Consider the following 12261-nt stretch of genomic DNA (forward strand, 5'->3'; position numbering starts at 1 on the left):
ACATGGCTTGCAAACTGCAGTTTTTGAAGCTAATGCGGTTTTGATAATACAATTCAAAGCCTTAAAATTAAGATTTTCTATACTTAGTAGTGTTAAGTTGTTTAATAACATTTTGTCTCTGTATCACCTAAAAAATCTCAATTCAACTTCGGAAAAATTGAGAGCGTTAATACATTGCACAATTTTGAGGCTATAGGATTTTCAAGACGTCTATTGATCATTTGGAACGATTATTAGGATCTTGAGATAATTCAGTTCAATAATTAGTTTATTCATATGAAGATATGTGAGACGGGTAAAAACTTACGTTCCTTGCTACAATTTATTCCGTCCTCAAGCTCAAGGTAGAAGTCGAACTGAGTTATGGGAGAATTTAAACTACATTTTCGCTCTTCCCACTGTGTTTGGCTCGAGCTAGGTTAGATCTTTCTTGCCTTCTGCTTATTCATCTGCACCTGAAAATGATGAAACTGATTTGTGAAAAAAAGCAACAGATAGGATCACACCGCCATCAACAGGAAATCGCCCAACTGAATCTGAAAAGGAAAGTTGAATCCCACTCCCGAGTAACGGCTTGAGTTTGACCTTTTCTACGCTCAGTTATTAAGCCTTACAATACTTTGTTAAAATAGCCTTTTTTTTCTTTTTTATCTTTCTACTCTGGTTATAGAGCCGCTGCCTCCCGCTGCGTATAGCGTCTGTCTCTAATTCAATGACTTTCTTCTACGAAAAAAATAGTCTTGAACTCACGTAATTCTTGATCTCTTCTAATTTTATCTTAATTTGGGGCTCCTTTCAATTTGATCTTCAAGAGAGTTAGTCATATTTCGATCCGAGCCATTGTGGGTTATGCTAGGGGATTTTTACAACTATTTTGAGCTCCTAAGAGAGGAAAGGGGATTCCTCTCACTGTAGAAGTATCTTCATTGTGAGATCTGACTCGAGTGCTAGGTCCAATCCACTAAATTTTTTTTGTAAGTCACTACTTAAATTTCATTTTGAGATAAACTTGAGTTGTTTGACTCTATTTAAAAAATGCACTAATCAACAAAATTAATGAGAATTCAAGGACTATGTTTTTGGTTTAAATGATAAATTATTTGGTTTTGATTAATGTTCAATCGAATGAAAACAGAATTTAAGACGAGGAGAATGACATTTATAATAAAACAATAAAATAAAGCTATAAAAGAAGCAATAAAATAAACAAAACGAGGAAATAAAGAAAATTAGAAAATAAAAAAGTATTGTTTCTAGCCCTTTAATATGCATTCTAGGCAATCACACGCCTCCCAATTAAATTTTAAATTATAGAAAAGAAGAAAAATGGAAAAAAAGATTTTTGGTGGATTTAGCCTGCTACTCGAGTTTAGATAGTTAAATCTGCCTACTTATCCCTTAGAATGAGAATTAGGACCAAATAGTTCTTTTCTTTTGTGAAATGGAGATTTATTGATTTTAATTTTGAAAAAAGATTCATTGAAGATTTTAGATTTATCATATTTTAAGTTTTATGTCATTTTCATGAAAAAGATTGATTTTTGACTTTGGATCGACGAAAATGGACTTTTGACTTTGGATCATCAATATTTTAAAAAAAGAAGGCTTTTGTAAAGTCATTTTTAGAAGAAGAGATCAAAACACAGAGTAAAGAGACATAAAAGAACTTACCTTAGCTTTTTGGTGTATACCATGGGTTGACTGGAGGGCAAATCGACTTGGCTCCTTCTTCTTAGGTGTACAAGCAAGGTGATCGTTATGATTTATTCTAATTATTTTAATATTTAACATCCAATATGATCGTTAAAAAGTTTAGAAAATGTTTGGTTAGGAGTTACGATACCGCACTTTGGGCTTAGGCCAAACTCGCGAATTTGGTTTCAGATTAAGTTTGTACCATACTTGCAACCCATACATTCAAAATTCTGATTTTTGATTCAATAAAAATTCAAAAATTTTGAAAATAAAATTACTAGGTGTTTCAAAAACTAAAAAGGTAGAGTTTGACCTACCAAGGGAAAATCCACATGAAATTATCATGTAATAAAGGAGAATTAAGATTCAGCTACTGAAATCATGTCTAAAAATAGGTAGAATTTATATGAAATATATTTCTCCTTCTTCCCTCCTCTACTTCCATTGGCTCTCTCTTTAAGCTTGCTCGGATCTGTTTGGTTCTTTTTTTTCTTTTATCCGACGTTCAAATCACTTTCATCTTATTTAATTACTATCTCTAACTAAATCTTAAAAAAATAATCAGTTTATTTTAATATATAATATATCATTTATACTTGTAATTGAAATATGAATACTCAAGAATTGTTATAATATTTATTGTGTCCTCTAATGGGATGTGATACAAATATTTATAGTGTTCTTCATATTGTAACTGAAGATGTAAATGCCTAGCAAGAATTCTGATAATAAATATTGAGTGAGAATATTGGGCATTAATTATATTATTAAATCACTCTTAATATCTTTTTAACCGACCGTTACCTATATTTGAACTGATTTGAGTAACGCTCGGTCCATTTATTAATTGCTCAGCACATTCTATTAACTGCTCGGACCATTCTATTACTCGGCACATTCTATCTATTGCTCGACACATTCTATTGACTGTTCGAACTATTATGTTGCTCATCCTATTATGTTGACTGCTCATACCAATTTGTTGACCATCCCATTTCTATTGATTGCTCAGCCCATTTTATCAATTGCTCCTAACAAAAGTCCCTTCAAAATATATCGAATCATTTATGTTCGGTTGAAATCTTTAACATGCTTGTTCATCCCATTTTTTGTTCTCCCATTTTTTTTCTCCTCAATTGACTCTTTAATTTATTGTAGTCGAACACTTGTAACTCTTCTAGATGTGCTCTAATTGTCAGTTGCTTTTTTTTATATATATATATAAAAAAAAGTTATGCACATTTTCAGTTCCAGTCGTCGATTCAAGCATCATTTTTAATTGATGTGATTTTTGGAGCTTGTGCGAATAGAAGTGGTTAATTCTATCAATAACTTGTAGCCTAATTTCAAAGCATGATCAAATCAGGATGGACAAGACTTAGGTCCAGATTAAGTTGGGCAAGAGAATGACTTCAATAGCCATTTTTTATGTTCCCCCAAGTCGAAGGGGGTATATATATATATATTTTTTTTTTTTTTTCATCTAATGAAATTTCATATTTCTTTTTCTCAAGGCCTTTGATTTTGAGTTCTCTAACTCATTTCTATACCGAGCTTTCTTAGGCTCGCGATGTGTTGTTATACGCATTGATTGTAGGAGTAATTTGCTATTGTGTTTTGTATTTCTTTGATTTTTCTTAAGTGGAGAACGATGGAGAACAGGAGAACCATATGATAAATTTCCTTTTATTTCTTCAAAAATTAGTATATCTTGGATGAGCAATTATAATCGGTAACTTCCTTATTTATTTTTCCTCAATATTTTTTGCTCAAAAATTTGGTCTATGCTTGCTGGATTTTCCAAGCCTCATTTAGCTGAGCATAGTTGTTTGCTCGGGACATTAATTCTGCAAAAGAAAGCGGAGGATCACTATTAATGGAATCAAACAGTTTTTCATACTTACAATTTTTTTGACATGGCGCTAAAATTTATTAAGTACTCCTTGAGTGACTCTCCCTCATCCCTTTTTAAATTAAATGAAGTCTGATGAGATCTTTTTGCTTGGGATACATGTGACAAATCGAGCTTTGAAGGTAGAAGCTGGTTGAGCAAATGATGCAATTGATCCTTTCTTGAGCATTTGGTGCCACTCTTGTGCTGGTCCCTTCAAAGTTGTTGGGAATGCTTAGCAGAGCAAAGCATCTGTAGTTGTCTGGATGTGCATTATTATCTTGAAGTTAGTTAAGTGACTTCTGGGATCTGTTGTGCCATCGTATATTGAAATGTTGGCATTTTGAACTTTCAAGAAAAAGATACTTCAAGTATTTCTTACGATAATGGGGAATCATTCCTGAGCTCATAATCACTACTATCTCCTGCCACTCTATATTCTTTAAGGATTTCTATGAGTTTTGCTCATAATTTTCTTTGTTCACCCCTTTGATTTTTGTTTAGGAGTTTTCTTTGCTCATCCCTTTGATTTCTGCTCGGGAATTTTCTTTGCTCACCCCTTTTGGAATATTTATAGTGCTCCTGCTGTATGTTGTTTTTGTTCTCAAGAGGATTCAGTTTCCTCAAGGAGGTTCACTTATTCTTCCTCTTGAACAACGTGCTTCCATTTCGAAGCGAATAGCTATGTCATTGTTGGGAAGGTTGCTGTGGAGGAGGTTGAGATTGCATGAACCTAGCCAAGATGGATGCAAAATTGTTATATGCTTTTGCAAAGCCTTAGCAACTCGTGGATCAGGCGCTTGAGGTGGATTGGAGGCAGACGAATTGTTTCCATAAGTGGGAGTACAAGGATGGGAGGATTCCAAATTTGGGCTTTGAGCTCCCTCAGGCAAATCTTGGGATCTTTGGGATGCCATTGTGCTCAAGTTAGGGAAAGATCAAGATCCTAACGTGAAACGAAGGTATGTTTCACGCTCACCAGACCAATTTGATAGAAGTAAAATATGAATACTCGAGAATTATTATGAGATGTAATGTGTCCTCTAATGGGATGTGATATAAATATATACAGTGTCCTTCCGATTGTAACTGAAAATATAAATGCCTAGCAAGAATTCTAGTAATAAATGTTAAGCGAGAATCTTTGGGCATTAATTATATTATTAAATCACTCTTATTATCTATTTGATCAACCGTTACCTCTATTTGAACTGATTTGAGTAACGTTCACCCATTCTATTAATTGCTCAGCACATTTTGTTAACTGTTTGGACCATTATGTTGCTTGGCACATTCTATCTGTTGCTCGACACATTCTATTGACTGATCTGACTATTTTATTGCTCATCTCATTATATTGATTGATCATACCAATCTGTTGCTCATTCCATTCTACTAATTGCTCAGTCCATTTTGTCAATTATTCGTAATAGTAATTAAATTTATTTATTAATTTAAAAGGTGAGGACGTAATAAAATATTTATTTTTCCTGTTTATTTGGGATGAGAGGATGATATCATTTTTAGCTTTTAAATTTTTTATTTTGATAAAAAAAATTGATGGATTATTTAAAAAACGAAAATCTAATTGAACTGAGTTGATTCGCTCCGACCGCAGTCTAGTTGTCACGACGGTTTGACATCCGGTCCAGGTTTTTAAAACATGGCGACAAATCCAAAAACCTCCACCTAAGCATCCTTGCGCAAAGATACTTCCCACTTTCCTCTCCTTTTCTTGGCCTAACATGCTGCCAAGAAAATTTTCTCTTTCAATTCGAAAATATCAAAGAAGGAAAAGGGAATCGAATGGCGTCTTCCCTTGTTCTCTCCTATCCTTTCTCTTGCTTACCAGAGCGTAAGCGTCTTTCCCTCAATAACCCAATAAAACCTTTATGGGTCACCTCAATTCCTTCCCTTAGAAGACCCACAAAATTCCTTCCCTCACGTTCCTGCAAAATTTTGACTCGCGCTTCCATTAAAGATGCCGATACAAGTAGCAGCGGCAGTAGCTCCGTGTCTGATGATGCGATTGTAGGAGAGGACTCGGCAGCTTTTGAATTGGGGAAACAAAAGATATCATCTTGGATATATTTCAGTGTTATATTGGGAGTTGTTTTGTATGTGCTTGATTTTGCTTGGATTGATAACTCTACTGGATTTGGAAAGCTATTTATCGACGCTGTTTCCACTCTTTCTGACAGCCATGAAGTGAGTTTTCGTTGTTATTATAGTGTTTGCAGTAAATCCATAATCAACTCATCTCTTTTGTAAATGAGAATGAAATTCGTAGATGAATTTTTAAGTTTGGATTAAGTATATAATTCATTTTGAATTTCTAATTTTAGTAGCTTGTATATTCATTTTTGTTCTGTTGACAGAGATATATGCATCAAAGTACTCAAACTTCTAATCTATTTTGTTGAGTTTTTTGCAGGTTGTAATGTTAGTCCTGATACTCATTTTTGCCGCTGTTCACAGTGGCTTGGCTAGTCTAAGAGAACTGGGGGAAGAATTTATTGGAGAACGAGCATATCGTGTTCTGTTTGCTGGGGTCTCTCTTCCACTTGCTGTTAGCACTGTTGTGAGTCATTTCCTACCAACCCAGGGACTTTTTGCAGTTTTTGGTTTTTATTGTTCTATTTGTGGAAAACTGTTTTTATCTTTTAAATTACCAAATAATAAAAACAAATAGATTTTTCTTTGACAAATGAAAAACAAATACTAAAATAACAACCAACAGTGTTATGCAATTTGTGCAGTTTTATGTTGTTGTAATTTTAACTCCTCTGAAAGAAATTGGTCCTTTGATCTACTTTAGGTTTACTTCATCAATCACAGATATGACGGAGTGCAGTTATGGCAGCTTCAAAGTGCTCCACCACTACATCAACTTTTGTGGATTTCAAATTTTATCTCTTTCTTTTTTCTCTATCCTTCAACCTTTAATCTTTTAGAAGTAGCAGCTGTTGACAAGCCTAAATTGCATCTTTGGGAAACTGGAATAATGAGAATCACTAGGCATCCTCAGGTAAAGCCTAAATTGCGTATGCACAAAAAAATTTTGTTGCCAAGGTGGCGTCTGAAAGAAAACTTGATATGTATTTATATTGTGAATGCTATGCTAGAATTTGATAATCTTAAGGGCCTAAGATTCAGGTTCACCATTTTATGGCCACCAATCTCCGTGAGAGGCATGATGGATCTTTTTGGCTTTGCTAGATTAGATACTTTTAGCTGCAAAAGATGTGGTTATGTGACTGACATGAAGATGAAGTTGTGAAATTTCTCTAGGTTAGCTTGCAATGCTCTTGACTTGCTGAAAGCAGAAATTTGCTTTTGAAATTGTAGCTGTATTCTATCCCTTGGAAAGTGCTATTAGAACGACATAATTCAAACAATCCCTGCTGTAACATCATTCTCTGACACGCAAAAGCATAGACTTATTAGTTGGCAAATCTGCATGTTTTTCTTTTCAGATGGTTGGGCAGGTGATCTGGTGCTTGGCTCATACAATTTGGATTGGAAATTCTGTAGCTGTTGCTGCATCTTTTGGCTTAATTGGACACCATTTATTTGGTGTATGGAATGGAGATAGGAGATTAGCAAAGCGATATGGGGAGGCTTTTGAAGTTGTAAAGAGGAGAACGAGTATAGTTCCATTTGCTGCTATTCTTGATGGCCGCCAAAAGTTACCCAAGGATTACTACAAGGAATTTTTGCGGTTACCATACTTTATAATTACTGCCCTGACTTTAGGTGTGTATTTTGCGCATCCGCTTATGCAAGCTGCTAGTTCCCGGCTTCACTGGTAAAGTGGTAAGCATCTTAATCAGCATTTTGTCAAATTTGGGGTGCTTTGAAATTGATTATGGTTATTGTATAATACAAACATCATCAATTCTTATAGAGGAAATTAAGAAAATCGTCTAATCTGCACAATGTTTCCTGTGATTGGCAAGTATTAGAAAGATGCATAATTGCAAAAAGATAGAACTAGAACCAAAAGTGAAGGTAAATGTCAAAACTTTCATAGTATTGTTACCATGCCTATATGAAGACATTAGGCTATATTCGTAAGTAATAATAGAATGTAATACAATATGATCAGATGCACTTTAATATAAACAAATACTGAAAATTTATTGGATTATGTTATGTTTAATTAAGGTTTACCATAGGTAGCCCAAGTATTATTAGCATGTGTAAGTAGAAACATTAAGCTTATACTTGTCTACTCCTAAAATGGTGTAATGTAATGTAATGTAATCAAATATATTTTGTATATGTTTATGCTAAAAATGCATTTGGTTACATTCCATTACAATTTACAAATGTTGGCTAAGAAGCTTGTTTTAAGTTTTAGGGAAAGGAATATAACTTCAATAAAATCTTCGATACCCATGTGCTAGAAAAATTTATTTGATGTAGAAGATAAATTAAGAAGAATTATTAACAAATTCTGACTTTCCTTATTGCCTCCCTTCCCCTTTCTCTCCATAAATTAAAATACGCAAGTTAAAATACAAATAATGGAAATCTGAAGTATCTGGGGTTGTGCACTCAAAGAAGAAATGGAAGCATCAAAGCAACATTTACCATCCTTTTATAAGCGCGACAGCTTGAATAAAACAAGAAGAAAGGGTAGTAAGTATTGAAGCTGCGGGATTGTTGGTTAGCATATGTTGCAGAAAGCAATGCTTGAGGCAACTGGGAGATTTTGGGTACAATTGTGGAGGAAGTTAGATTGATGCATTTGTGGTGGTTTTTGGAAATGGGTTTGTTAAGAGGGAGGATTTTCTACTTATTGCAACACAAGTTTACCTGCTGATTGAGAAGATTTCTTGCAGCTTTTTTACTTTTTATTTTGACTTATTCCACTTTTTTTTTTTTTATCACATCTTTAAATTTTTTTACTTTGTAACTACAAGCTGGATTTGGTTAGCATATTGGTGAATAATAACATAAATGTATACTTTCATATTTCCTTGAACAAGAATTGTGAAGTGGGATTATAATTGTGGTATGCAGTTAATCATTTCCTTAAATATACTAATTCAAAAGCATGTTTTATATAAATGAATTCCATGAGGTCTTATTTTATTTTCAAAGATGTATTAATTGCGTTTTGGTGTTGTCGATTATACAAAATTTTATATGTATAAATATATCTATGTATAAAAGTTAACTTAAAATAGTTGTTCTACATCAAGCCATAACCCAGTGTTAAGTGCATATACGATCCAGCAATAGATCCATTACATGTCAATTTGCTGTGTTCTAGTGGAGACTGAGTAGGGATGATCAGATGACCCGATCCGTTGGATATCCGATCGGATCTGTTAAAGTTAATTTTTTATTTTTTTACCTTTATGCTTTTCTTCTTTCTTTTCCATTTATATTTTAAATCCTTATCTTCAGTTCTTTCACCATTTTCACATTTTTTTTATTTCTACTTCAAATAAAAGAATATAAGTCAAACATTATGACCATTAGTATGATTTCTTTTGCATTTAATAATTCTTAAAGTCCTTTCTAATTGTCATAATATCCAATATTTCAATTATTGTTAAGAATTTTTGTATTTTCAAGCATAAAAAATGATATGAATTCTTTTATTAAATTATTATTTTATTTTTATTTTTATTTTAAACATAATAAAAACAGATAATATCCAATTTGACCCAATCCGCTCCGATTCAATTTGAATCCAAGCAGAGTGGATATAGATATGGATATATGAATATCTTCGTAGATCGAATATGATTTTGTATGGTCGGATTTGAATCCGATCCATGATCATCCCTAGAACCGAAGAAGATGTCATGGAGGATCGCATTAGGGGTGAAGTGAGTATATAGTTAGTAGGGTTCAAATTTAATTGAATGTTTGTATAAAAGAATTGAACCCAATTTTAAATTGTATAAAATCAAATCAGTTTTAGTTTAATTTTTTAATTTGATTATTTTTTTTGGATTAAATCAATTTGGTTTATAGGGGGTTTAGAATTTTTTTTTATTTATATAATAAAAATTGAATTGAATCTTAAAGAATTTAAATTTTTCTATCACAATTGGAACCAAATTGAATTTTTTAAAATCAAATTGAAGCGAATAAAAAAAGATCAGTTGGATTAGATTTGATCTGTTTTATCTCATTATGCTTGGCTAATCTCATGGTATTGTTAGGGATAAAAGATTAAGCATCCATATCTTATTTTGGATATAATTTGGTATTGTCCATTGGACTTAATTTTTTTTGTTTATATAATAAAAAAAGTTTTCGAAAAAAATTATTAAAAAAAGTAATTTTGACAATAAAAACCCTTTCATAAAAACAGAAATAATCCTCGACTTTGAAGGCAATATGCAGTTTGTCTAAAAATAAACTTTTTGTATAGTTACCTCAATTTTGCACCAAATGATTAAAAAAAAAAAATCATGTTTTACTAAAAGTGATTAAATAATAATTTTTAATATCCTTAACTAAAAAACTAATTAATTTAAAAAGAAAATGTCTAAAACAAAACATCTAAAAGATATTTAATATTTTTAACTAATAAATTTTGTTGGCTAAAATATTAAAATTTTATTATTTTATTTTATTTTTGATAAAAAATTGGCTTTTAATCATTTCGTGCAAAGTTGAAGTGATATTTTTATTAGAAATTGTACCCTCAAATTCACAAATAAACTGAGTACTATTCTTAAACACTTGTATTTTATTTCCCTTCCTTTTACGCCAACAACCATTCAACCAATTTAATATATAATTAGAGTTATCGTGATGAATTTTGGAACTGATATTTTATTTTTTAATTAATTTGATTATATACAAAATACATGTCCCATTTTAAAAAATAAAATAATATATATAAGTACAACTGTAATTAAAACATAATAATGTGCAGAGCTCAGTATAAAGATGGATACATTTTTTTATACATAATATTATACTTTCAAATATTACCAAAAACTGAAAATTATTATAACTTTGCAGAGAAAGAAGCAAAGCTTCTCTGAATCAGCAAGATGTCTGCCTCCTAAGAAAAATTTATAGGAGGAGGTGAGTTTCACAAACTCAGTAAATAATAATAAATAATGCATAGTCTAAACAAATATGCAAGATGCCTTTCACATTTATATAATGAATATACATTCAGTCAAGTGCATGTTACAACATCAGTATCCATTTAAATAATATCACCTTTAATTAATCACATTAAATGGAGATTTGTTAACGGCGTCACAAAATCCTCAACAAATCACATATGGTTTATCCTCTCGTACGGATACATGAGAGAGCTGATCCCATACATGGTTTTTCTATTTTCTTGATAACCGGAGTCACTTTGAGAGGAAAATTACTTTATATGGGAAACATTTATTTTGTACATCCTGTTTATTTTATATTCATGTTATCTTACCATAATTTTAATTACAGTTAAACCTGCATAAATTAATACTCGATAAATTAATGACTTTCTTTAAAATAATATTTTTTTTTTCCGGTCCAACTAGGTGTAATTTACAAAATTAGTAATTTTGATAAAGTAATAAAAATAAATAATTTTTAGGAAGACCTTTATATAAATCTATATATACAATCCTGTCAATATCATAAATTAATAATTCCATAAAGTTACAAATATAATTAGGACAATTTAGTAAAATATGAATCCAGTGTTGTTTGTTTTTTCTTGAAATTTAAATCTATATGGATTTCATCTTCAACTTTTCTCGTTTTATATGTTATGTACTTAATTTCTTTTTAAATTAATTCATGAAATATGACGCATACATGATTTTTTATATACTACCTCTATTTCGTTATACTTATCACATTTAGAATTTCACTTCTCTTAAGAAAATTATTAAATTTATCTAAGTTACAATAAATTATTAAATACTCATTCTGTCCCAAAATATAAATCATTTACGATTTTTGCACAATGATTAAAGAATCGATTAATTCTCTTAGATTATAACAAATTCAAGAGTAATTTGATCAAATTATTTTTTTATCTTAAAACCAATAGTTGTTTGTGAAGTATTTATTGTATTTGGTGTAAACAAGGGCAACATTGAAAAATTATCATTTGTTACTTATTGAAATACATAAAATGACTTTTGTTCTAGGACAAAATAACAAACCAAAAGCAACTTATATTTTGAGATAGATGAAGTAAATTGACTATATTACTTAATTTAATACTAATTTTCTAAGAAAACTATTAAATTAAAGTAATAATTATTGGTCATATATAAAGGATAAATATATAAAAAAAATATTTATTACCTCTGAAAACTATAAATGTGACTCGTATTTTAGAACAAACTATTTTCTCAAATGTAATAAGTATTATGAAAACGGAAATAATAATTAAATTTATATTTGCCTCGGAAAAAAACCTTTAAATTAGTAAATTATTTAATTTGTTGATTAATTAATCACTCTCTAAGTTAATAAAATTTCATGGTCCCAACATTATTAATTTGTAGAGGTTTAATGTATTTTGAAAAATTAAAAAAAGATTTTACGGATGAAAATCAAAATTTAAAAAGGTTTGGCAATAGGTAAAAACTTACTAAAAAGTGGAGTAGATTTGTTTTTAAATCCCCGCGGTAGAGCCGGGTCCGCTGTCTCTATCACCAATCTTTACCCGTTTTCCGTTGGGA

General features: G+C 31.0%; 1 protein-coding gene across 1 annotated transcript; it reads left to right on the forward strand.

Moving 5' to 3' along the window:
- The first annotated feature begins 5265 nt into the window (after positions 1-5265).
- Z-ISO (15-cis-zeta-carotene isomerase) lies at positions 5266-8618 on the forward strand. Its single transcript, XM_012219374.4, has 5 exons — positions 5266-5794; positions 6021-6167; positions 6405-6614; positions 7063-7402; positions 8102-8618. The coding sequence occupies exons 1-4, from the start codon at positions 5393-5395 to the stop codon at positions 7396-7398; spliced, it is 1095 nt and encodes a 364-aa protein (XP_012074764.1). The 5' UTR covers positions 5266-5392; the 3' UTR covers positions 7399-7402; positions 8102-8618.
- The last annotated feature ends 3643 nt before the right edge of the window (positions 8619-12261 follow it).

This window comes from Jatropha curcas, chromosome 5, assembly GCF_041381405.1.
Source record: "Jatropha curcas cultivar XTBG-Jc1 chromosome 5, XTBG_Jcur_1.0, whole genome shotgun sequence".
Lineage (NCBI taxonomy): Eukaryota > Viridiplantae > Streptophyta > Magnoliopsida > Malpighiales > Euphorbiaceae > Jatropha > Jatropha curcas.